The sequence below is a fragment of the Choloepus didactylus genome, chromosome 2 (assembly GCF_015220235.1).
Source record: "Choloepus didactylus isolate mChoDid1 chromosome 2, mChoDid1.pri, whole genome shotgun sequence".
NCBI classification, from domain to species: domain Eukaryota; kingdom Metazoa; phylum Chordata; class Mammalia; order Pilosa; family Megalonychidae; genus Choloepus; species Choloepus didactylus.
The window spans coordinates 124,004,697-124,031,822 of record NC_051308.1 but is presented as its reverse complement, the minus strand read 5'-3'; the positions used below and the strand labels follow the sequence as shown (position 1 = coordinate 124,031,822).

The 27,126-nt window shown below is 43.9% G+C and overlaps 1 protein-coding gene across 2 annotated transcripts in view; it reads left to right on the top strand.

Annotated features, from left to right (window-relative positions):
* Positions 1–15,339: 15,339 nt before the first annotated feature.
* The window catches only part of VANGL1 (VANGL planar cell polarity protein 1), a 47,638-nt gene continuing 35,851 nt past the window's right edge, over positions 15,340–27,126 (top strand). The window contains exons 1-2 of one of the 2 annotated variants that reach the window (XM_037826289.1): positions 15,340–15,436; positions 25,445–25,648. In XM_037826289.1, the coding sequence (XP_037682217.1) occupies positions 25,578–25,648 (71 nt within the window). In that variant the 5' untranslated portion in view covers positions 15,340–15,436; positions 25,445–25,577. Of the gene's footprint in view, positions 15,437–15,952; positions 16,139–25,444; positions 25,649–27,126 lie in introns of those variants that run through there. The other variant, XM_037826290.1, reaches the window with a different exon arrangement.

Genomic DNA, 27,126 nt, shown 5'->3' with positions numbered 1-27,126 from the left:
TGTAGACTAGTTTCTTCTTTCATGGAATCAATAATTTCTGCTATGAAAAAACTTGAATGAACCCAATGCTAAGCCGCGCCATGGCCTTTCTTGAACCATTTCAGAACATTGTCAAGGGCTCACACTACTTCCTAGAATCCTAATTAATGTCTTTCTATGGTTTTAGTTTTTCATTGTAGTGTTTGATGACATTTTAATTGTTTTTGTATAACTTTTGAAAATTTTATCTCACTGTCTATTCATTGTTACCCTTTTTATTACTAGTATTTTTATCTTCATTTTCATAGTTTTTCATTGCAATTTTTACTCAATATTTTTAATCTATAAATCTTATTCTCATTTTAAAATCCTACCTACATAAATATTTGTAACATTTTATGAGATATATTTTTCTTGCATGTTCTCAAAGGACATCCCAAGGACACCAGCCTGATTTATGTGGCAGGTGTATCTCCATAGTGAAGGTGTAGCATTGGGTACCATGGCTTAAGGAGACATTAAAACTATCCAACAAAATCTCTGTGTTTTCCAAAAAAACACAAAAATGAATAGGCTACACAGCTGCTGGGTTGTTGGCTGGGCTCCTGCAGAGTGAGTCTGGGAAGCCAACTCTCGGAGTGGCCCTGGGCAGTGCTGTGAAGCCCATTTTTGCCCTCTTCCCTTCTGAAAGGCAGAGTCCCACAACCACCCCCTTTATTATCTGCCTTCATGACTTCTAAACCTCAGGATCTTACCACTACTTCCCGAGGTGGACAACTGATAGGTGAACTCACACAAGTTATTAATAGTTTGACCTGTTACCTCTTCTTCTAAGCTTACCTGAATCTTCTAAGTATATCTGAACCTGACAGAACCATAGTATGTCAGGGCTGGAAAGACCTTAGACTATCTAGTCCAACTCATTCCCTTTGTGGACAAAGAAACAAGCTCAAAACAGGAGAGTGGCCTGCAAAAGAAGCATGCTGGGAGGTGGTGGAAACTGTTCAGAGCCAGATTCCTTATTTCCAGAGCCTTCTCTACACCATCCTAAAACCATACCTAACAGAAAAAGAATTAAAGTCCTCACACATTGCCCTAACTCACTCCATCCATTTTTACCCCCAACCTTCACCTATCCCCTGCATGCCACACTCATGTCCATCTGTCTGCTTGACAGCTCCTCTGGGTGTCAAACCTAACATGTCCGAAACTAACTGGAATCCCACCCCCTCTCCAAACTTGCTCTTCTCACAGTCTTCTTTACATCACTAAATGATGAGTCTGTCCTTCCATTTGCTCATGTCAAACAATTTGGTCATCCTTGCCCTTTCTTTCTAGCAGCACATCCTGGAAGCTCCATTTTCAATCCACAATCTGACCTCTTCTTGCCAGGCCCACGCTGTTACAAGTATGAGCAAAGCCAGCTTTTCCTTATATTGCAATTGCTTTCTAAACAGTTTCCCTGCTTCTAAGCTTGCCCTCCCTGCAGTTTGTACTGCCCAGGGCACCCAGGGTGGAAGTGAGACCACGCCAGTCCTCCCTCACAGGTCTCTGAGCCATCTCAGGGTTAAAGCCGTGGTTCTCGCCATGGCCTACGAGGCCTGCAGGACATGCTCCAGACCCATCTTCCAACCCTCAGCTCCCACCTCCTCCCAGTCACTCCCTGCTTCCACTCAGCTCCAGCCACCCTGGCCTCAACACCTACCCTCGCTGTTCTTCATACTAGTCAAGCACGCTACAGGCTTACGATCTTTGCATTCACGCTTGGCTCTTCCACAAACTCTCAACCCCCAGATCTCTAATGCTCCATATTCCTTGCTTCCTACAGGTCCCTGCTTGAACATCACTTCATGAAAGAGGCCATCTTGACCACCCGCATAAAATTGTAATGGTGACTCTTCCCCCATGTTCCCTTCCCTTGCTTTTTCGTTCTCCAGAACACTTACCATCTGATACACTCTGTATTTACTTCTTTAGTTATTCATTTTCTATCACTCTGCTTTAGCATATGAGCTCCATGAAGGTGGGAGATTTGCTTTGTTCCCCACTGAATCTCCAGCATGGGGAACAGCACCTGGCACCTAGTAGCTGCTCAATAAGTATCTGGCGAATGAACAAACAGATGAATGGTTCTTGTGTAGACACCGCAAGAGACATTTCACATGCATTAGCTCATTTAATCCTCAAAACAGACCTTTAAGATGAGTATCATGAGCCTCATTTTGTGGATGAGGAAATGAAAGTTCAGAAGGTTTAAAAACTAAAATCAATAGGTTCACAGTGCTCATGGCAGGATTTTGAAAGCAATTTTAACTGACTCTAAGGCCGTGCTAGTAACATAAAACCGATCCAAAGGAATCAGACAGACTACCCTTCTTAGACAAATTTGCACTTGCATTTTAAAAGACACAAGATGAAGAACATGATAACTGTATCCCTGACGGTGGACTTCCACAAGCTCTGACACTAGATTTTCCCCAGGCCTTGCACATCACATAGGTGCCTCTATCCTCTCTCTGCTCACTCTGTCTGCAGCCTTTGGAGCCTCATTATGCCCCGTCTGTCCAGCCAGCCCGGGAGAGCATTCCTCTCAACTCCTGGCCACACGTTCCTGGCCGATTCCTGTACTACATTACAGGCATCCTGGGGCAGTGAGAAGTGCTCTTGATCTGTACTGGGAACACCTGGATTCGAGGCTGTGCTCTCCCACGTACTCACGGGACTCACCAGGTGACTGGTCAAGACAAGCGATTCCTGTATGCTTGGCCTTGCTCAGCCCATCTCACAGTGGTGATGAGGTGCCAAGAAGGACACCTGGGCAAATGCATGGCCAAGGGTGTCCCCATGGGTGCAGTTATCACCTGCTTTGGTAATTCTGTCTCACTTGTAGCTAGACACTTGCATCATACCTGAAACATCAGTGCTGATAGACACGGCGTGTGTTAGACACGGCGTGTCTCTCCAGGGTTGCTCTCAAACTGTCATAAAATTAGCAATTTGATTTTTGTCTGCCTGGCTTCCCCTTTGAGTGCCCTCTGGGGTTGTCTCACACCCTCCTGCCACTCACACCCGCACCCCTTCTTTCATTTCACACACACTAAGCATGCAGTCATTCACTCTACCTCCCTCCTTTTCTCAGTCTCGTACTAAGTTTTTCTAGTTACTTTTTTCAGTTCATTTACATGCTTCTGTCTCTCAGTCACACACACACACACACACACACACACACACACACACACAAATCTGCAGCTTTTTTCCCCACCCTCAACTTTGAACAGGCATAACTGTCGGGGAGAGGACAGCCTTCTTGGGGCAAAGCAGGGCATTACAGGTTAGGGGGATGCCCTGAATAAGGCCACCCTGGCAAGGTCCATAGGACCAGATGCTGGAGACAAGACATTAGTCCTTGGTCCTGTGTGCAATGGGGAGCAGCGGCAGAGGCTCTCATCATGGTCAATTTATAGGCTGTCCTTTCCCCATCGTGTGGGTAAATTCCTGGCCAGTGATCTTTCAGAAAGTGACACAGTCAGGTTTTTTGCTCTTGGTAGATCCCCAGATCCTTTCCTCTGACAGAGGTGTGAATGATTGTGACCCTCACCCCCACCCCCGGAAGTCTCCATCTCCCATGCTCTCTCACCTCCCAGGACCCCCAGGCTTTCTGCCTGACTCTTTCACTGCCCCCATTCCAATTAAGACCTCGAGTCTTTCCTATAGCTTGGGGTCCCAGTTTCACCATCTACCAGTTGAGGAATGCAATCTCTCTAAGATCTTAGTTTCTTGAGTGTAAAATGGGAAACTCACCTCTCTGTCACTGAGAAAAAAAGAGATTTCAATGATAAGAAAATGGGGCTTCCTTTTAGGATGAAGAAAGCTGGAAAGAATGCTGTTCCCACCCTAACAATGAGTAAAAGCTGGATAAGCTACAAAATTATAACTTTTATGGAGCCCATGAGAGATCTGAGGTCACAAGGCAACCAAGTGAACCAAATTACAAAGAAGGACAAGGCTATCCAAGGCAAGATGGAATACACAAACCGTCTCTCCTTTGGCACAGCATGGAAGAAATGGCTGCCAAACAAGCAAGAAGAAACAAACTAAAATGTTAAATTAAGGCCAAGTGTGAGCTAGCACGTCAGTTTGTAACAGCTGGGGGTCCAAACATAGGAATTTGTCAAGGTTTTTTCTTTCAGTACTTTAAAGATGGTACTCTGCTGTCTTCATGCTTGCATTGTTTCTGGCCAAAAAAAAATTGCTGTTTTTCTCATCTTTGTTCCTCTAGATGTAATGTGTCTTTTCACTGGCTGCTTTTAAGATTTTTTTTTCTTTGTTACAGGTTTTGAGCAATTTAATTTTGATGGGTCTTCGTGTAGTTTTCTTCATGATTCTTGTGCTTGGAATTCATTGAGTTTCTTGGATCTGAGGGTTTATAGTTTCTACCATATTTGGAAGATTGGGAGACATTATTTATTCATTTTTTCTGTCCCCCCTCACTCCCCGCCCTTCCAGGAGACTCATAGGACATTTACAGTCTGCTTGAAGTTGCCCACAGTTCACTAATGTTCTGTTCACTTTTTGTTTTTCTTTTTACTCTTTGTGTTTCAGTTGGATACTCTATCTATCTTGCCCATGTCTTCAAGTTCACTATTTTTTTTCTTCTGCAATGTCTAATCCTTTGTTAATTGTATCTGGTGGATTTTTTTTATTTCAAACATTGTAATTTTCATCTCTAGAATCTTGATCTGGAGTTGTTTTACATCTTTCATTGCTCTATTTAACATGTTTAATCTTTCCTCTAGCTTTGTAAACATACGAATAGAGTTAAATTGCTGTTTAATGTCTTATTTTTACTAATTCTATCATCTGTATCAGTTCAATTGATAGATTTTTCTCCTTCTTATACATCATATTTTCTTTCATATTTTCTTTCTTCTTTATATGCCTAACAATTTTTTATTAGATGCCAGTCATTGTACATTTACTTTGTTGGATCTTGGATATTTTTGTATTCTATAAATATTCTTGAGCCTTGTTCTAGAACACAAAGTACAGTTTGACACTTGCAGGCCTTGCTTTTCAGCTTTATTTGGCATGACCAGAGAAGTGTTTAATCTAGGGCTTTTTTTTTTTTTTTCCTGACCCATTACTGAGACAAACCCTTTCTGATTACACCATCCCATGGATTATGAGATTTTCCAATCTGGTTTGTTGTAACAGGTATTAATAACTTCCTTGTGTAAGTTATAGATATTGTTCCTCTAATCGATTCAGATAATTCTTTATTTACACATATGCACTGAGCAGTACTCAGCTGAATACTTGAGGAGGAACCTCTGTAGAATTCTAGAGTTCTTTTTACCTGCAGCTCCCTCACCTGTAGTACCCAGCCCTGCAAACTCTACTCTTCTTTACCTCCCTGAACCCGTAACTCTATCTCTCATCAATGCAAGGAGACTTCCAGGCTCTACTTGGGTTCCCCTTCCCTGCACCACAGACTGAAATCTCTCTCAAGGCAGTAAGCTGGAGCAACTGTAGGGCTCACATAATGTTTCCTGTCTTCTGTTGCCTGACGTCCAATTTCTTGAATCATGTGGTTTCATGTATCTTGTCCTAATTTTAATTATTGCAGGTGGGAGAGTAAATCCTGCCCTGTGACTCTATTTTAGTCCTGGGGTTTTTAAAAAGCATTTAAAACAAAGTACATGTTTGAATATTTTATTATGGAACTTAAAATGTAAAAATCATTCTAAGTTCAGAACTTAAAGACACTTTTCTTTATAATTAAAAGATGGAATTTTATGTCCTGAAATTTGTAATTTATTTGTCTTTCAAATTTTCACATGGCAGAGGGAACACAACATTGCAAAGAAATAATTTTTTGAAGAAAGAGAATGGTAGGAAAAAAAAGAAAAGAAAAGAGGCAGGGAAGCAAAGTAGAAATAAAGAAGCAATATAAACAAATCCATCTTGGTTATCTATGGCCAACGTGGTAGAAAAGTTCCAGGCTAGGAAGCAGAAAATCTGGGTTTAGCCTCAGTTTCATGACCTTGGGAAAATCACTTAACCTTTTTGAGTTTCTATTAAATATCTACTTCATAGTGTTACCAGGAAAATAGCATTCAATAAGATAATAGATAAAAAATGAGTATCACAATGCCTGACACATACTAAGAACACAATAAATAGTTTCTTCTCTCTGGCCATTTATATAGTTCACGTATAAATGTAATAGAGAGGCTGATCCCTAAGTTGGGTTAACGGTGTTGCCCTACTATGCCCAGGCTTGGCCCAGCCACCACTGCAACAACCCTTCCACAGCATCTATAGAGACTGCTAATGCCTCGAGAGAGGGGGTGGATCTGCTCATGGGCCAGAAGCCAAGGCCTTCTTTCCAAGCCAGAAACAGCCTGAGCCCAGATGAGCAGCGCCAGAGGCTGGTTTACCCTTGGGAAATAATGCCACCTGGTGTTAGTCCAAGTAATTAGTTTAACGCTGTATGTGGTGTGTTATTCAAGTGTTTCTCATAAATAGTTAATGAATTACTGATGACGGCTCAACAGATTAAAAAAACAACATTAAAGAAGAAACTTCCAGGTCCCAGAAGGTATTATTAACCTAGTACGTCCCCGCCCATGAGCGGCCCCAAGTGGGATCCTTTGCACTGCCCAGGCTAGTGCAATCAAAATGACCTAGAAGTTTCAAGGCCATGTGTACTGGCCATTGTCTTCATCAGGCTCTCTGCCCCTCAGCTTCTATCCCTTTCACTGATAACAAGGCTGCCAAAATGCCGGGGTTGACTGTAGGCTTGGCAGGCCCTACTCTTGAGACCTGAGATCTCTACCTGGCGTTATGCTTGATGAGAGCCGTTGGGCCTGAGAGTGGCTCTGTCTGTCCAGGCCTGCAGAGAAGCATGGCTGGAGGCCAGTGTCTGACTCAACTGGGGAGATGGTCCACAGGCCACGGCTGCATGTTCAGGCCCTCCATGCGCTCAGGGCTTTTACACAGAGTAGCTTTGTTTACACAAACTACATTTCCAAGCTCGGGCAAAATGATTTAATACAAAACCTCACCTTTTCTACTGCTTTTTGAAATTTTAACTTTTAGATCCCACCCTCATTTCAAACTCAGCTCACCAAAAGATATTTTCAGACATAGAACAGACTTACGGAGATCACTATGTCTAGCATCTGTAAAAGGGCTTCAGGGTCTGTGAACTCATTCAAACCGTAAGCAAAAAAATGGGGGAATATGAAAGTTTTGTGGTTTCTATCCCAGCTGCAATTAGATTTTCAAAGGGTCCCCCTGAGAAGCCATCAGGGTAGCCACCTCTTCCTCTCCCTTGTCTGACTCCATTTCCTGGCCTCCCAATTTCTGCCAGAGGCTCTTACCTCCTACTTTACAGAGAGTGTTCTAGTTTGCTAATGCTGCCATTAAGCAAAACACCAGAGATGGATTGGCTTTTATAAAAGGGGGTTTATTTGGTTACACAGTTACAGTCTTAAGGCCATAAAGTGTCCAAGGTAACACATCAGCAATCGGTACCTTCACTGGAGGATGGCCACTGGCGTCCGGAAAACCTCTGTTAGCTGGGAAGGCATGTGGCTGGCATCTGCTCCAAAGTTCTGGTTTCAAAATGGCTTTCTCCCAGGATGTTGCTCTCTAGGCTGCAGTTCCTCAAAAATGTCACTCTTAGTTGCTCTTGGGGTGTTTTGTCCTCTCTTAGCTTCTCCAGAGCAAGAGTCTGCTTTCAATGGCCATCTTCAAACTGTCTCTCATCTACAGCTACTCTCTCATCTACTGTGCATTCTTCAAAGTGTCCCTCTTGGCTGTAGCTCCTCTTCAAAATGTCACTCACAGCTGCACTGAGTTCCTTCTGTTTGTCAGCTTATTTATATGGCTCCGGTGATTTAATTTAGACCCACCCTGAATGGGTGGGGCACACCGCCATGGAAATTATCCAATCAGAGTCATCACCCACAGTTGGGTGGGGCTCTTCTGCACGAAAACACTCAAAGAATTACAATTTAATCAACACTGATACGTCTGCCCACACAAGATTACATCGAAGATAATGGCATTTGGGGGGACATAATACATTCAAACCAGCACAGAGAGTAAGATTTTCAAGAACACCCTAGACCCCTCATGACTCCCTCTGCCCATACCTATGCTTACTCTTCCACCTGTGTTCTTGATTACCCTTCTCCTTGTCCTCCAAATAATCCCTTCTTTTGAACTTCTCTCCTTCCGGTTTCTTCTCCCTGATCTATAAACAGGCTTAAGGGTTTCGTATGTCAAAACAAAATGTTGGCAGCTATCTTACCTCTGTATGTCCCTGTCTTATCTCCTTGTCTCACACAGTCTGCATTTCTCTCCTACTCTTGCTCTGTTTTCTACTGCATCGTCAGCTATATGCAAACTCCCCAAACTATATTTACCGTAATTGTCTATTTCCCCCTGGGTTCTAGACCTGCACTTCCAAAAAGCAGTATCGTTTATGGATTAAAGATGTGGAATCTGTGGTCAGCCAACCTGTGTTCAAAGCCTGGCCCCATTGCTAGTGTATAGAATCCCAATTGTTTTGTGTGTGTCGATTTTATACCCTGCCACTTTGCTAAATTCATTTATGAGCTCTAATAGCTTTCTTGTGGATTCCTTCGGATTCTTTCTATATAAAATCATGTCCTCTGCAAATATAGTTTTATTTCTTCCTTTCCAATTTGGATACATTTTGTTTCTTTTTCTTGCCTAATTTCTCTGGCAAGAACTTCTAGTACAATGTTGAATAGCAGTGGTCAACGCAAGCATCCTTGACTTGTTCCAGATCTTAAAATCTCTAAGTCTTTCACATTGAGTATGATGTTAGCTGTGGATTTTTCATAAATAGCCTTTATCATGTTAAGAAAGTTCCCTTCTATTCCTACTTTTCTGAGTATTTTTATTTTTATCAAGAAAGCCTGCTGGATTTTGTTGAATGCTTCTTTTGCATCTCTTGAAATAAGGATGTGGTTTTTATTCCTTTGTTCTATTTATTTAATGTATTACATTGATTGACTTTCATATGTTGAAACACCCTCGCATTCCTGAGATGAATCCCACTTGGTCATGGTGTATAATATTCTTAATATGCCATTGGATTAGGTTTGCAAGTATTTTGTTAAGGATTTTTCCATCTATATTCATAAGGGAAATTGATCTGGAATTTCTTTATTGGTGATGTCTCCACCAGGCTTTGGTATCAGAGGAATACTGTCCTCACTGAATACATTTGGAAGTGTTCCCTCCTCATGAAGTCTTTGGAGGAGTTTGAGAGGGCTTGGTTTTCTTCTTTAAATATTTGGGAGAATTCCCAGTAAAGCCATCTGGTCCTGGACTTTCCTCTGATAGAAGATTTTTCATTATTGATTCAATCCCTGTACTTGTCATAGGTTTCTTGATGTTTTCTATTTCTTCTTGAGTCAATTTGGGTAATTACTGTATTTCTATGAATTTTTCCATTTCTTCTAGCTTATCTGGTTTGCTGGTGTATAGTTGTTCATAATATTCTCTTATAATCCTTTTTATTTCTGTAAGGTCAGTAGTGATATCATCATTTTCCTTTCTGATTTTATTATTTGCATCTTTCCTCTTTTTTCTTTGTCAGTCTAGCTAAAGGTTTATCATTTTTTTTCTTTTTTTCAAGAACAAAATTTTTATTTTGCTTATCCTCTCAAATGGTTTTCTATTCTCTATTTCATTTTTCTCTGTTCTAATCTTAATTATTTATTTGCTTCTGATAACTTTGGATTTACTTGGCTGTTGTTTTTCTAGTTCCTGGCACATACAGGAGCTCAATAAATGTGGACTATGATTGTCTTCACCTGCATGACCCACAGGTACTGTTATAGTCTAAAGTGTCAACTTAGTCAGGCTGTAATACCTGGTCATTTAATCATACACTAACCTAGGTGTTGCTGTGCGGGTATTTTGAGGGTGTGGTTAATATCTACAATCAGTTGACTTTAAGCAAAGGAGATTACCCTTGATAATATGGGCGGACATTATACAATCAGTTGAAGGCTGAAAGAACAAAATCTGAGGTTTCCTAAAGAAGAGGAAATTCTTCCTCAAGATAGAAGCATAAAATCCTGTCTGAGTATCCAGCCTGCTAGCCTGCCCTAGAGATTTTGGACTTGCCAGCCCCCACAATCACGTGCCAATCACTTAAAATAAATTTCTTTATATTTCTCCTATTTGCTCTGTTTCTCTGGAGAACCCTGACTGATACGGTAACTTATACTCAAAGTACCTAAAACTGAACCTACCTTTCCTCCTTGAACTTCTTCTTCCCCGTGGCTCCCCATTTGAGGGACTGTTTGCCTAGGACAGGTCATCACCTCCGGCTCCCTATGTCTTACCAGCCTCCAGTTTGGTCTCCCTGCCTTTACTCTTTTCTCCCATCAATCTACTCTCCTCACTGCAGTCAGATGGATCTTCAAATCCGTAAGTCTGTTCAACTTATTCCTCCCCATAAAAACCCAGCAGTGGCTCCCCATTGCCTGACAGATGTGATCCAAACTTCTAAGCCTGCCATCTAAGGCCCCCAGGGTTCTGGCCTCTGTTTGCCCTTCTTTTCCATCCCTTTCTCACCCACCCCAGTCCTGCTTCCTCCCTTTATGATTTCTCCATACTAAATTGCCAGCAGGCCTCCAAAGAGCCATCCTGCTTCAACACTCTGTGCCTTGCTTCCTTCCCTTCCTGATAACAACATCATCAGCATTTTAGTCCCCTATCCTTCCCCTCTGCAGTTCTACAGCAGACTCCTGTGTAAAACTCCGCCTCCCCCAGATCAGCAGTACTGCACACCACCATCAGATCCGCCTTCCTGGACATACTTGGTCACACTTCTGGGCCTTTGCACAGAATGCTTCCTCCCACTTTGCCAGCCAAGCATCCATCCTTCAAGTTCTGGTGTCAGGGTCATGGCCCAGGTGAAGCTATGCGCTTCCCAAGGCAGAGCTGGCCCTGCTTTCCGTGCTCCCAGGGTGTTCCCTTCCTGCCTCTGGTCTCTGTCACAGAGCTCTCACATTCGCAGGGCTTTGTTTTCATAGCTGTCTCGGCCAGCAGCGCTAGAGCTCCTCTACACCTCCCTCCCCTCCCTGCACTCCCTATCTCCTTTCCTGCTGTATTTTCTCCATAGCTCTCCTCATCATCTGACACACTATACATGCCACTCATTTGTCCATTTCCCCACTAGAATATAAACTCTACGAGGGTGGAAACTTTTGCCTGTTTTGATGTATCCCCAGACCCTGGAATAGTGGCTGGCACATGGTAAGTGCTCAATAAATATTTGTTGAGTAAATTGTTGAATCACCAATGAATGCTACATTATCTAGCTTTTATTCCTAGTAGCTAGCACATTGCCTGGCAGGTAGTTGCCCCAATTATATGTTTTTGAATGAATGAGTCATGTTGCTAGCCTGTTCAAAAAAGGTTCAAACACCAGTGGTGGATTCATCATCCCCTCCCTCCTGATCCAAATCACTCAATTTTGAGTCTCCCATGTCTTGGCATGAACCCTTATCTTGAGCCTAACTTTTTTTGTCACTGCCCTTGACCATCCTACCAGGCACTGCTCTCTCCACACCCTTGACCACACTCCAAATGGAAACACTATTTACCCATGCATCCAACACATATTTATTAAAGCACTTGCAAAAGGCTAGTCACTGTTCCAGCTACTGTCCATCTATGCCATTTCCTCAAGGTGAGGACAAGCTGCCCCTCCCTCAGGAAGCTTTTCCTGACTATCCAGGCCTGTGTGAATCTCTCCTTGGGTACCAACAGCCCACATCTTAGCACCTCATCCCTACTTTATTAACCAATACACATACATTACGCATAGGTAGATTTTCTGGAAAGTGACCATTTAAAGAATCAGCACTTTCTAACATTTCAAACATTTTGGATGGAAATCTTTCTAACATGTATTTCACATTCCCCCTGTCTTCTTAAATAAGAGTACTGTATACAGAATATCTACCTAACCTTGAACAACACAGGATCATCCTTATGGACAGTATTATTCTGTGCTGTGACAGCATGCACAGGAATTAATCCTCACAATAACCCATCCCCTTGGCAGTCCCTGAGGTCTCCCTGAGCAAACTTATCTCTTTGAATGTGTTTTTTCCAGTCTGGAGTGCGTTTAGGAGTCAGACGATGAAGCTTATTAGAACTGTATGTAAACTAAGAGTGAACAGTGAAAGTGAGAACCTGAGAGATTCTCTTATTTTAAAAACCTGTAAACTTCAAAGACTGGACTTTGTACAATCTATTTTGTTGATCAGAGGCCTTTTTCACTTAACTCCTTTTGTTTTTTGGGTGTATCAGAATTCTTGAGACTGGATAAGTGACTTCTTAAAAAGTGTGCCCTTAGAACATTTTTTTTTAATTCATTTTTATTGAGATATATTCACATACCATGCAGTCAAATATTCAGTTGTTCACAGTACCATTATATAGTTGTGTGATCATCACCAAAATTAATTTTTGAACATTTTCATTACCTCACACACAAAAATAATAAGAATAAAAATTAAAGTGAAAAAGAACAATTAAAGTAAAAAAACACTGGGACACTGGGTGCCTCCCCCTCCCCCATTTTTCTACTCATTCATCCATACACTGGACAAAGGGGAGTGTCATCCATACGGCTTTCCCAATCACACTGTCACCCCTCATAAGCTACATTTTTATACAATCGTCTTCAAGATTCAGCCCTTAGTACACTTAACATCTTTTATATTGTTTTTTGTTATAGCTAACTTTATATGCATATCTCATATCTTTTCAATTAGATTGTATCTTGCTAATATTATTTACTTCCCAAGGGCAAGAAGTATTTTATAGTCATCCATTCATTTGCTAAGTATTTTCTAAAGAAACTACTATGTGGAAAGTTCTGGGATAGAAAAAAAGATAAATGAGACATATACATGATTGAAGAGAAAGGTACAAATAACCAATACCAGGTAAGAAAGTGAGCAGAAAAATCCAGAGTGCTACAGGAACTCAAATGGAGGGAAGAGACTATTTTCTGATTGGGAAAACTGGGAAGGCTTCACATAAGAGGTGGCATTTGAGTTGGGTCTTGGTAGACAGGAAGAATTTTGGTGCATACCAGCTCAGGATTTGGGAAAGCTGTGAGAGTGGGTAGGGAAAGAGAAACATCTGCATGCATTTATGGAGAGTACAGTCATACTGGAGTCTTGGGAGGACCCAAAACATAGTCTCCCAGTCCCCAAATTCAGTTTGGAACAAATGGGTGAGACAAATGAGTGGCAGATGGAGCCCACAATATTACCTTTATTACTAATCAAGGGTAAGCTGGAGAACTGACTTCATGTGAGAGTCAATGGGGTTTACTAACTGAACCCCAGAATGAGACTGGACACCTCCATGACAGGCAACGTGGCTCAGGGAGGCCTCTAGGTTCTACAGACTGTCATTTAGTTCTTGAGAAGTTTTTCAATGCTTACTTTTTAAGCTTGAATTCTTAACATTGTTGGATAGAAACAAACAGGAAATGGCATTTAAAGGTGAATTTATTATTCTAAAATAGAGTTTATTTTGCACCACCCATCTTTCCCACAATGCGCATGGTAAGGTAGCTATACAAAATAAACTAAAGTGCGTTAGAATCACTTTGCATGAAGAGTCACCAAGGATCATCTGTTCATTACCTTGGAGCTATTCAGCAGCATCATAACTAGAATTGGAAATCCCTGGCCTATTTTAACTTGGATCTACATTTCAAAGATGAAAGACATGTTTTTGTAAAGCTCTACATTTTTCCATGTTAAGAATCGGTTCCTTGACTCTGTTGGAGAGACAACTGGCTTGATGTGCAGGAAGCTGGGTACCTGCATCAGCAGCATCTGTCCTCTGGATCTGGGCACTTGTGGTCAGCTGAGAGGTCTGGGGATGGGGACAGGGTGGGGCAGAGGGACCTGGGGTGGGGGTCAGGACACCGGCCACATTAAGTATATGAGCATCCTCTGCAGGAAATGTGATATGTGGGGGAGAAAATGGGAGGTAGAAGGAATGAGGAAGAAATGGTGCCAGGGAGTGAAGGCTTCTTGAAGCTGAAGTCCAATGACTAAGACTAGTTCAGGATGGCAATGCCTTTCCCCACCCCAAGTGCCCATAGTATTCCAGTATAAAAACCTAATGAATTCATCATTTCATCATACACAGCCTCCACTGAAGAATTCTGTCATGTAGGCAGCTTTGGGTCCCAGTCAGATTTGAGACTCTCCCTAAGGATCCCTAACTCTACCTACACATGACTCTTAGCAGGGTCTAAACAAAGAAGAGTGCAAATACTCACAAAAATAGTTGCTAATTGTTGAGTGTACCAGGCACGGGCCACTTTCTACAATCCTCACAATTCTGTAAGGCCAGCATTATCATCCTCTCCACTTTACAGACAGGGAAACACAAGTTCAGAGAGGGAAGGGTTATCTGTTTGGGTCAGGATTTGAAACTGCCTTCGGAGACACTGAAACTCAGGGCTACCTGCCTTGACAGGTGCTCTTGCAGCAGCTTCTAGGAAACCGGGGTTGGGAGGGAGTCAGGGGCAAAGCCTGATGGTGATCTGTTGCGGGAGGAAGCGGGAGAGGGTTGACTGTGGTGGTGATACAGGGGGTCGGAGTATGTGTGTGGTTATTTGTGGGGTCACTTCCTGGGCTGTGTGTGAGTCTGCATATTTTTGTGAATGTGTGTGACTGAGTGTGTACACGGTTTGTGTGTGTATTAGTGGGTCGGTTTTTGGACAGTGTGTATATGACTCTATGTGTGTTAGTCCCTGGGCCACGAGAGTATGTGTGTTGTGGCTTCGGTGAGGGTAAACGAACTTGGAGTTTGTGCATGTTCGTGTGTAGCTGTGGGAGCTAGAGTAAGCAAGTATTTGGGGAGGTTGGGTGGGGTAAATCCTGGGCCACATGGGGGGTGGGGGGTGAGTGCGTGTGTATGCGTGTCTGCCAGGAGAGGGTCGGATACTGGACTGTGTGTCTCCGTGTGTGTGCCTAGAAGGGGTGAATGTGTGTGCGTCTTTGCGGAGCGTCCGGGAGGGGTCAGCCCCTGGGCCCCATGTGCACGCGAGTGTGAATGTGCGCGCCTCTCTGTGGGATGGAGTGGAGGGAAGAAGAGGTGAGGTGGGGGATGGGGGGGACGTCGTTCGGACCCCGCCCTCCGCTGCAGGTGGGCCGGGCCGGCGGCGGGGCCGGCAACGCTCGCTGCTCTTGGCTCGCGGCCGCGCCGGGCTCGCAGGGCTGGGCTCGGGCTGCGGGGCGGCGCCGGGACAGGAAGCGGAAAGCAGCAGTGCAGCGGCGGCCGCGGCGGGGCTCTGCCTCTACCCGAGCCCAGCGCAGGCCGCAGACCCCGGGCCGCGGAGCCCGCACGGCCGGCGCGGAAGGTGAGTCCTGCGAGAGGCCGAGCGCAGCGGTGTTGCGGCCACGAGCGGCGGGCGCGGGGTGCAGACCTCCCGCTGGGAGACGCCCTCCCAACCCCGACCTGCGTGCCCATGAGCCCTCCGCAACCCCTCTGTCTCAGATCTCCCAGTTCTACAGCTCTCCCGTCTCCTGCCGGGAGCCTCCTCCGTTCTTACGGACCGCACCCCATCTCTCGATTCCCGGGACCCCACTCCTTTCCCATCCCAGCGAGATTGCGCCCCTCCTGCTCTTACCCCGCGCTCTCTGCCTCACCCCATTTCCCCCGGTCCCGGGATTCCTTCCCTGTGCCTCCAGCGCCTCCTTCTTCCCCGGCCAGATTTTGGGGGTGTGCCCCTTGGGGGTGCGCGTTCTTGGACGCCTAGTAGGCGGTGGGTCGGCCGGCTGGGAGTGGCCGAGTGTTCTTGGAGGACCCGGGCGGCTTTATCGGCCGCTGCTGGGGTGGAGGCGGGCAGTCCCTGCGCTCCCCGGGAACTGGGCGCGCACCGTTGTTCCCACCCCTCTGTGGGGCTCGACCCGGGTAACCGTCAGCGCCCGGGGGCCGCTTGGCCCCTCGCCAGCAACTGGGACAGAGCTAGTCTGTGTTCACACCTCGTTTACAAAATTGATCCGGCTCTGAAGGCCTGGAGGGGCGAGTCCGGTTGCGCTTCGGAGAGCGCAACAGGCAGGTAGGAGTTTACTTTCAAAAACGCCGGGGTGGAGCAGAAAGCGTCCAGCCAGTCTCAGCCCCGACATGTCCCTGTTTGAAGAAACCTCACCATGCCGGGGCAGCGTTAACCACGGGCAGGACCTCATTTCCTCCTGCAGCCTTTGAACTGCCCCCAGCAATGCGCTCAGAGAAGTGTGAAGCGTTATAAAAATTTAAACGCGTGGGTGGTAGAGGCTGGGGTGGGCTGGAGCCGCGGCCTCAGGGCGGGTGAGACTCGGAGCAGTGAGTTCTATTGCTCCGTTTTCACATATCTAAACCAAGTATAATGCCCGCGCCGCGAAAGTGTTGTGAGCTCGTTTAGCTGCTGGTTAGGAGGTGTCAGAGCGCATTATTATGATTGTGCTGCTGACACTTGCGTTTTGTTAAAAACTCTTGAAGCGGCCGTGGTTGGAAATGCGTGTATTTTGGGGCACTTATTCCAGAAGCTAGCAAGCTGTAAAGACGGGCATTTTCACTGACATGTTTATGCATTTTACAGGGTTGCTGAAAAAATATTGTAACTTGTGTCTCCAGTCAACAATGCTAATTAGCATTCTCCTTCCACTGGGTGGGTTTTTTGATTACATGGCTCTTGAAGTGAGATGGCAGAAATTGTCTGAATCGAGGGAGACATAATTAGCCATTTTCTGTAACCATTAATTGGAGTTTTCAGAGTTGCATTATATCAGTGTGATAAAGTTGCAGCTTTGGTTTGTGGGAGGAAACTTTTATTCTACCGTTCATATAAATAACACACTTTACCTATATATGAACATTTAGCATTCACAAATGTGGGTGCCTCTCTGTGTAATTAGTGAAAACACCCAGTATGAAATTTTTACTGTTAGCTGATAACAGTGTTGGAAGCATAACCAGGTTGTGATTTGATTTGTAAGTAAAATGGGAGAAGAATTTTGAGAGTGGCATATTTGCAAGGTCTGCTTGCCAGGTTGTAATTTTTATTGTCTTATGTATTTGAGCAACAGGATGGAAACCAGAAAGGAAATATAAAGTTTCTTCCCAAGCAACAATTCGATATCACCCTTGTCTGTTGAAGGTTAAGCAAGTGTTTGGCAAAGCAGGTATATACCCCGATCCCCGCCCCCCAACACACACACACACACACACACACACACACACACACACACTCACACACATTTGCTTCTCTCCAGTTCAGCAGCTGTTTGGGTCATGTGGGCACTTATCACATTGTATTTTAATTGTCTCCACATTTGAGCTGTGAACTCCTTAGGAGCCACAACTATTTCAGATTCATTTTTTTTCTTCTCCACTCCACACAGTGCTTGGAACACTGAACCTGTGAGTAGGGGTTAAAATTGCAAAATTCTTTGTGTGTTATGATGGTTTGGGACAATTTATGATTGCATCCTACCCTCCTCTATGTAAATAAACTAGTCTGGTAATTGCTACAGGCTATACAATTTTCAAGAGCACAGGAGTTAAACTATCAGAACTCAGGTTCTGGCTCCAGCAATTTATCAGGTGTGTCCCCTTAACTGTAGCGTGAGAATACTATTTTACCTCTTATAATAGCTTGTTCTGAGGATTAAGTGAGATATTGCCTACAGATGACTTAAAACAATGCCTAATACATGCTAAGCACTCAGTGACAATAAACTGCTAGATTATCATTACCATCATCTCTTAAAGTGAAGTAGATATGGATAGGATGACTAGCTTTATATGGCATGTGATTTGGGTATCATGCTATGCCATTCTTCCATTAGAAGGACAAAGTAGAATTTAGTGGTCTTGGGGCTGGACCATTTTTCTACCAGCTTTCTTGGTCTCACTGAAGCCTGATTGAAAGGCACGTGCATGTTGGGCTGTTGTCTGCATCATTGTCCTTAATCCCACTTCCTGACGAGCCATCATTGAACTCGGCACCATGGGATTTTCAGGGGAAGTGGTGCTCATGAAAAACATTTTTTTCTGAAGCTTAAAAATCCAGCAGAGGAGAAGGGGGTCATTTGAAAACAGATACACATCATAGACCTCCAAACATGTTAACCATTCACAGCTCTTCATAATCTGTGCCCAGCCACTGGGGGTGCTTCAGGGGTAATTAATGACTTAGGCCAAGAGCAGTTACTATGGGAAGGTGATTTGAAATCATTGACAACACAGGTAAAATGAAGCTGACATTTTCTTTCCTTGTGAATAGTGGCCCAGAATCATTCATTTTTGTGAGCTGTTGTAGTGAAAGAATCACGGGCTTTGTCACAGATGCCACAACCCTGCTGATCCCTACATCAGTGACCTGGATGAGTCTTTTATGGTTTACAGACCACAGGTTCAGTGAAACATTTTGGAGACCTTGCCATACTTCTCTGCACCCTCCCTTCTAACCCCATTGCCCTCCAAGTAAATCCATTAAAACCTACACACAGTGTTCTCTGATTTTCCTGACATACACTTGCAACCTCGGAATAGTCAAATAGGGCACTGCAAGGAAGAAATGGAAATCACTGGTTACTTAGCTATAGTTAATCATATCTGTTAAAGGTAGAATAGAAAATTAACCAGTGTAGATAAAAAGTTTACATAAGTTCCATGAAAACGATACATAAGTCATGTCTACACAAAATATTATTCCTAAGTTAAGGAATTTCACTTTACAAAATAATGATCATGGCTCTCAGTTGTAGTAAGAAAAAATGTTGACTCTAAACGAAATTATTTAAATTGTCATTTTCCCCTTGAATGCCACATAATTAAAAATGGGTGTCTTGAGAAAAATGTTATCTTCAGGATGTAATAGAAATAATACTTAATGGAGTAAACCCTTTACAATTCTACATATGATAAAAATCAAATACTCAAAGTAATGTACCTGGTACAAATCATAGATAAACACCTTGGTACCAGAAACTTCTTTCTCTTGGAAATACATCCACCAGAGAAGGAGAGGAATGGCTCTTTAAGTTCACTGTGTTTCCACACCCCTCTCAAGATAACTTTGCACCCTCCAAACTAGAGCTCCCTTAATCACTTAATAGCTCTAGGCAGAGCTGATGTTTTTATAATTTCCTTCTCTTGAAGGTTAGCTGATGTTTACCACTATCATTACCATAACATATTATTTCTCTCATATGATTTTCTGAACACTGTATTTTTCTTTTAAGTACTAGTCAGGTATATTTTATATGAGTGAACTTGACTTTAGGGGAAAACTCCATTTGAGGCCACTGATTTTCACTTTACTTTAATAAAGTGTGGTGAAGGAGATTCTTTCTGATGTTTTTGCCTGGAAATTCCAGAATGCTGGTGCTGATGCTGTCACTCAGACAAAAATATATTGTGCACCTGTCTGAACAGGGGTCTCCTTGGCTTCATGCGATATGGTGTGATGAGCTCGAGCCTCTATCCTGATTTTTGGCTCCAGCCCTATCCAAGCAGGGCAAGTAACTCTTAAGAGATAGCTGACAGGAGGGGGAAGATGGAGGTAAACAGACAGGGTACCCTTGGGCAGTGTCTGCAAGGAGCTGTTGCAGATTTTGACTTAGTATCTCTGGAATATGAACTTGTGCTGCTGAGTGAGACTGTTCATGCAAGCCAGCAGTCAGTTCCACTGCTGCATCTAATCTCTCTGCATCCCCTTTTCCTCACCTATAAAGACTTGAATAGTTAATCTCTGGTTTCTTCCAGGGTGAACCTAAGGTCTCCAGCCCTGAGGTCTGCCCCCAAACTGGAGGGGCAGTAATGAACATGGTCCCTGTCCTCATGGAGCTTGCAAGCTATTGCAGGACACCAACATTAAGTAATCATGCAAGTAAATGTATTATTGGGAACTGAGATAGAGGAAAAAGTAAAGGGTGCTGAGAGAGGGTCTAATTGAGATTGGGGGATCAACAAAGACCACTGTTCAAAAAAAGCAGTATTTATTGAGGGATTTTTTTTAAATTCAGTTTTATTGAGATATAGTCACATACCATACAATCATCCAAAGTGTACCATCAGTTGTTCACAGTACCATTATGTAGTTGTGCATTCATCACTGCAATTAGTTTTTTAACATTTTTGTTACCTCAAAAAAATAGATAAAAAGAATAAGAATAAAAATTAAAGTAAAAAAGAATACCCAATACATCCCACCCACCCACCCCCATCCCTCCCTATTACTCATTTACTTTTTGTCCCTGTTTTTCTACTCATCTTTCCATACACTGGATAAAAGGAGTGGGAGCACCAAGGTTTTCACAATCAGTCACACTGTATAAGCTATATAGTTATACACACATCTTCAAGAATCAAGGCTACTGGGTTGCAGTTCAACAGTTTCAGTTATTTCCTTCTAGCTATTCCAATACACTGAAAACTAAAAAGGGGTATCTATGCAACACGTAAGAATGCCCTCCAGAGTGACCTCTCAACTCCATTTGAAATCTCTCAGCCACCAAAACTTTATTTTGTTTCATTTCTCTTCCCCTTTTGGTCAAGAAGCCTTTCTCAACCCCACAATGCTGGGTCCAGGCTCATCCCTGGGAGTCATGTCCCACGTTGCCAGGGAGATTTACACTCCTGGGAGTCATGTCCCACATAGGGGAGAGGGCAGTGAGTTCACCTGCCGAGTGGGCTTAGAGAGAGAGGCCACATCTGAGCAAAGAAAGAGGTTCTCTGGGGGAGACTTTTGGGTACGATTATAAGTAGCCTTAGCCGCTCTGCCGTAACAAGCTTCATAAGGGCAAGTCCCAAGATCAGGGGCTCAGCCTTCTAAATTGGTGGTCCTTAATGCTTGAGAGAATATTGGTAGTTTAATATTTCCACATTGTTCCACAATCTGTTGGGAGATTTTTGAGGGAATAGTGGGGAATAGGTGAAACAGGGCATGTGTAGAGTGAGCATGGGCTGTGCAAAGGCCATGAGGCTGGAAAGAGCTTTTTGTCTTAGAAGAATTAGGAGTGGAGAAGGAGGAGGGAATTGGAGAGGTGGGCAGGGCCTCAAAGATCAAGTGAGAGAGATTTTGTATTTTATTCTAAGTGCAGAGGGAGAAAATGGAAGGGTTTTAAGCAGGGAAGTGACATACGCATTGTGATTTAAAAAGCTCACTTTGGCTGCTGTGCATCCTGGGCAATATAGCAGCGAGTCTTGTCAGTGGTCTGTATGATAGACAGTGCCAGCTTTGAGGTTCTGTATTTACACCTTTAACTTCGTCCCGTTCAGGCCAATGCAGCAGCCTGTAGGTTTATTGCCCAGGGAACCTGGCTCCTTTTCATTACTTTATTATCTTTCCAGATAAGGAATGCCTTCTGACCTTATCTGAGTTCCCTTAATTTCCTCTGCATATAATCAAACTATCTTGTAAATATTTCACTGCAGTGATAAGCTTCAGAGTGAGTATGTTTTCTATTAACTATATGGAAGCTGTCACCTCCTTGGCTCAAACTCTTTTAAAATGAGTTCATCCTGGATTTTATTAGTTTGTCTCCTGTTGCTGCTCCTTAATCTTCAGTCAATCTTGGACAAAAGTTGAAGGCTATGATAGAAGTGGTGTGAGTTAGAGGAAGGGGCCTTGAGCTCTGTGTAGACTGAATTCGATTAGGGAAGCCTGGAGGCTTTTGTAACATGGTGCAGCCCTGTGTTGATTTGTGAGCCTGGAGGAAGTGTGTGGCTGGAAGCTGGGAGAGTGAGGGGAAGATCCCAGAGACCAGGCAGGACCTAGTGACAGTCAGATGTGTGAGAGCAGAGTAGTAAAAACTGGCACAGCATTGGATCTATAGGATAGAAAGGATGATTGTATCGACCTAGAGCAGGGAATTGGAAAGGATAGGCCTGGACACAATTAGGGAGCAGTTGTGGTGGGCCGTGATGATCCCAAGTGGAGCAGGAGGCATCTAAGGAGGAGATACACATCTGGGGTTTATCCTTTCAGTAGGTATTTGTTGGGTACCTGTTATGTTCAGAGTATTCTGGGGGTGAGTAAACCATAGTTCCTGTCTCCAAGGAGCTTATGATTTAGTACATCCACAGATGGAGAAGAATAGCAGGGTGAGTTTTGAGTCTTGAGTCTTAAGGGACAACTTGATGGGAGCAAGGAGGAGGCAGTATTGGAAGAGAAGTAGCATGAGGTGTTCTCAGACAGGAGTCTCTGTGAGAGCAGGCAGTGTGCCTTCACCCTTACTTAGCACGGTCTCACAAATGTGCTTATTAAACACGTATGTGGATGAATGAATAAATGGAGTAAGAGTCTGGGGGAAGGAAGACAGGGATGTGACTCTCAGTGGAGTGTTGGGGATGGAGGATCCAAGGTCATCGATGAATCAAGAGGGAGGGAACGGCAGCGGGTACAGACCACTCATTTGGTAAGACTAGGCAGGAACTGTGAGAGAAACCGGAGAACGGTGGTTGGCAGAGTTAGGTAAAGCCTTTCCCCAAAGGGCACTTGGGAGCCCATGACTCTCCTTTGAGGGACATGCCTGGAGTTGCCTTAATGGAGGCCCAGAGGTTTTAATGAGGGCAAGGAATGACGTCCTGTTGCAGAGAGGAAAGGGGAATGAAACTTTGGTTACTATGTGCCAGAGGGTTTACCTGGGAGTCTTGTTTGATCTTCACCACAACCCTAGGAAAAGATAATATTAAATGGCTTCCTTTTACAGGGGAAGAAACAGAAGCTCAGAGAGGTAAATATCTGCCCCAAGGTCTCAGAGCAAGGGAGCTATGAAGCTGGGATCAGTCTGCCCAGGTCTCTAGGCTGCCTGCTTCTGAGGCGTCCCTCCCACATTTAGCCAGAGGTGCAGAAGTAAAGGAATTGGCTACGAATGGGGTAGAAAAGAGAATCCAAGTTATGGGGCGGAAGGCAGGAAAAAGTGTAGGAGGTGTGGAGGGTTAATTATGAATCGAGAAGCGGGCCATCAGTTATCTGGGCCAAGGAGCTGAGCTTCAGAATCTGCAGGTCAGCAGAGAGCTGAGAGAGGGACTGTCAGGGAAAGAGGCTTTGTTCAGGGCAATCTGGAGATCTTGACTTCCCTCCTGATATTGCCGTATGCCAGGTATGAAGCAGATGAAAAGGCAGCAAAGCCCAGAGCAGAAAGGAGGTGAGAATTTAAGGTGTTGAAAGCCCATTGGTATCCTTCCTGACGTTGCTAGTGCAAATGATGGGAGACAGAATGGGGAGGCAGGGTAGTGGGAGATGAGCCAGCTCTTGAAGACTTCTAGGAAAGCAAAGGTAAATCCAAGAATAAAACTGACATTTAAAAATGCCAACTATGTTTGTTTTCCCAATTAATCTTTACAGTTAGTCTGCAGTGCGGGTTGCCTTTATTCCATTTTACAGATGAGAAAACTGAGGCTCCAAGGGGGTAACCAACAGCTAGTTAGTGGGCCTTGGACTGACATGTGAGCCCAGTGCAAGAAGCCTGTGGGTCAACCAACCTCAGATGGTGGGAAGGTGACCACAGACACTGGCTCTCTGCCCCACTCATTTCCAAACTTTTATCTTCCTGAGAAATGCAGGGAGAGCATCAGTTTTTGGATCAGGTAAAGTGAGTGCTGATAGCCACAACTTCCATTTATCCAGAGGTTAAAACATGAAGCATTTGCAAAGGTGCCCTTATGTCTGGAGCCAGTGCTGGTGCTTCCACAATTATCAGCTTATTTGCTCCTCACAGCAACCCCATTACCCACATTTTGCAGGTGAGGGTTCTGAGGGGCCTAATAATAATTTGACTGAGGTCACGTAGCTAATGAGTGAGTAAAAATGGGATTGGAACCAATTCTGGATTCCATATCTACCTATATCTCTAGATAATCCTGGGAGGACAGTGGCCGGTTGATTTATCCCCAGTTTACAGATGAGGAAACAGAGGCTCCAGAAGATGGTGCCTTATCCATGGTTGCCAAGACAGTGGCAGATCTCTGGCTGGAACCCATGTCTTCCCACTTAGCCTTGGGCTCCCACCAGCAGAGGGGAAATGAGATGAGTGAGGCATCCACGACAAGAGAAGGTAGCCCTAGGTCACACACACCTTTTAGGTGAATGTGCCTCACTTTGAGGCAGAATGAGTGTTAATGGGCAAAGGTACCCTAATCAGTGTTTGGAATTTTGGCAGCTGTGTTGATGTGTGATTTGCCAACATGATCAGTGTCCTGGCCCAGCACCTTGCTGCTGGGGTCAGGCAAACTTGACCTCCAACCTGTAGGGGTAGGCAGGGCCTTTGCAGCTCCTTTGTTTTCTCTTCACACTTCCTTTACTGGCTGTTTGCAGTTTCAGCTTCTAGAGGCTGGGGAAGGAGGCCCTGCTGGGTGGAGACTATTTCTGGGGCTGGAGTGCAGGGAGAGACACAACTGGTGAATCTCAGTTTTCTAGAAGTAAAGATTTAGCATGTGGGGCTCAGGTGAAAGGAATGCACTTGGAAAAGTTTCCAATTTATTTTTATTGCAAAGCAAGCAATAGCCAATAAAAATGGGGGAAAAGACCCAGGACTAATAAATCACCGTTTTTCATTCTCTGATGTTCCCTTTAATACACTTCCTTACATAAGTGATTTTTTATGGTTGTAACTGTAACTTATATTCATTGTGTCTCTGCAATCTTTTATCCTGCTTTTTTAAATTTACCATTATATCATAGAAATCTTTGTTCTTTGTAATTATCACTTTAAACAGCTACATAGTATTTCTTTGGGTGCATAAACCATGTTTTCCTTACCTGTTCCTCTGGTTTGGGGGCATTTCGTTTCCAGCAATTTCTCTATCACAGACAATATGATGATAGTTTTTGTTTTGTTTTGTTTTGTTTTTAAAAAAAATTAGTTCCCTAAAATAAATTCTTAAAAGTTACTATTCCTGGACCAAACACACTCAGAACTTTTGTTTTTAAATTGACGTTTGGAAACTGACCAAATTCCTCAAAAGCTACTGCCCTAAGTATTTTTTGATAACCCGCAAGCTGACAGAGGGTGGCTGGACTCTGGGTCTAGGGCTGTCTGTGTGGGAAGCCACTTCCCACAGCTTAAACCTAGTGGGGACGAGGCTGTGCCCAGGAAATGTGCAGGTTCCCAGGAGCTGCCTCCACCTCCCATTTTCCTCCTGCTGCAACAGGGGATTAGCTTTCTTAACACCCAGCCTGTCTCCCTCCCAGAACCTGGGAAGCTTGTCACTGCAGGAGTGGGGCATTTATAGTTCAGATGCTTCTCTCTTGCAGTCATTGTTCCATAACAGAAACCTCAGAGTTGGCTGCTTAGGGATGCTTCTGCTGTCATTTATCTTCCAGCCCCTTTTCGGTTGACTTTGAAGGTTGATATCTGTTTTTTAACTGTCTTCCCAGAATCTGTTCCTGTTGAAGAGTGGATCTTCTGATTCCCAGCTCCTTGAGGCTTTAGAAGTCCAGTAGGTCAAGTTCTCTACCTCTAAGGAGAAGCAGTGCCTGCTCTTTCATCAAGAGCTAGCCCTCCTTTGCTATGGATACCGAATCTACATATTCTGGATATTCTTATTATTCAGGTCATTCGAAAAAATCTCACAGACAAGGGTATGTAAGCTTTTGATTCTACTTTTCGTTTGGGGGAAACTTGCAGGTTGGCAGGGCTTTCTAAACCTAGTTTTCAAACAGTGATTCCAGGTTGCAGTGCTGGAGGTTGGAGTCCACTGGTGCATGAGAAGCTGAGCTTTAAGAGCATTTAACACGCATTGGGAGTGACTGTGCCACCAATTTACATTTTATAGCTGCCTTTACAGTTGATGATCTTAATTTCTCACAATTGATTTTAAATTAAGTTTCTCCCTACAGTTGAAATGTTTTTCATGTCGAAGTACTACGAAAGATGACAGCTCTCCCAGAGCTTTACCAAGAATGTAAACGAAAGTTTAAAAAAGATTGTTCCTCTGTTGCTTTTGCCCTGAGCTGATGGGATTGGCCTGGTGCCTTCTTCCCTCTGACTCGGCTTCCTGGTCAATGGGCCTGGGTTTTGAAAAGGTTGTCCTGGGGGCCGGGGGCCATCTCTAGCTTTGGAGCCACATTCCTCCTCTGTGAAATGAACAGGTCTGCATGGGTATTCATAGTTCCTGCTGTATTACATGCCTACAGAATGTCTGCTGCAGAGGGGAGTGCGTGAATGAATGAAGGAATGAATGAATAGATGGTACTGTACTGGCTAAGAATGCAGCTGGTGAAATTGCTGCGACTTACCTAGTCTTCTCATCCGTGAAATGGGTACAATGGTAGGCACCCTCCTTATGGGGTTCTGGGGAGGATTAGCAAGTTTATGCACGTAAAGCGTTTAATACCACTTGTAGTAGGAGGTCCCTGAACAGTGGCTGTACTAAGGCTTTTAATGGCCTCGGCACTTTAGCACCCTGTTTGGAGGCCCCAGCCCAAAGGGTCAGTGGCCTACCTGTGCCCACAACCCAGCACAGGCTTGGGAATGGAGATTGCAGTGGTGCTCCCCTGATGGAGCAGTTCCTTATACAAGCAGCTGACCGCAGAGTGGGATTTTGTTTTGTAAAACTGCAGTAAGATGCATGTGTGTGCATCCATCCATCCATATGGACATAGATATACACAAATACACATATATATAAGTATATATATATATTATGTATATATATATTGATGAATGTAATTTGCTTGCTCATTTATTTGTGTGTCCATACGGATGGACACACACAGAAAGAGGTCTAGGAAGGGCATTCTCCAGCTGCTGGGAGTTTGGCTCACAGGAAGGGGGCTCAGCTGAAGATGGTGACTGATGGGAACTTTCACTTCGGACGTTATGTTTCTGTACTGGTTCAATGTTTTACAAGTATGTATTCTGTCATTTAAAAAAATGAATGACTTAGAAGAGTATAAAGGAAGGAGTTTCAAAGATTATGTAATAACATGAGAAAATATTCATGAGACCCTGTTATAAAACCAGGACTCCACAGTTTGCATATTATAATAGGTACCTACACACATATAAGTGGTTTTTTTTTTTTTTTAGCTTTCACTGTTTTCTAAATTTTCATGTG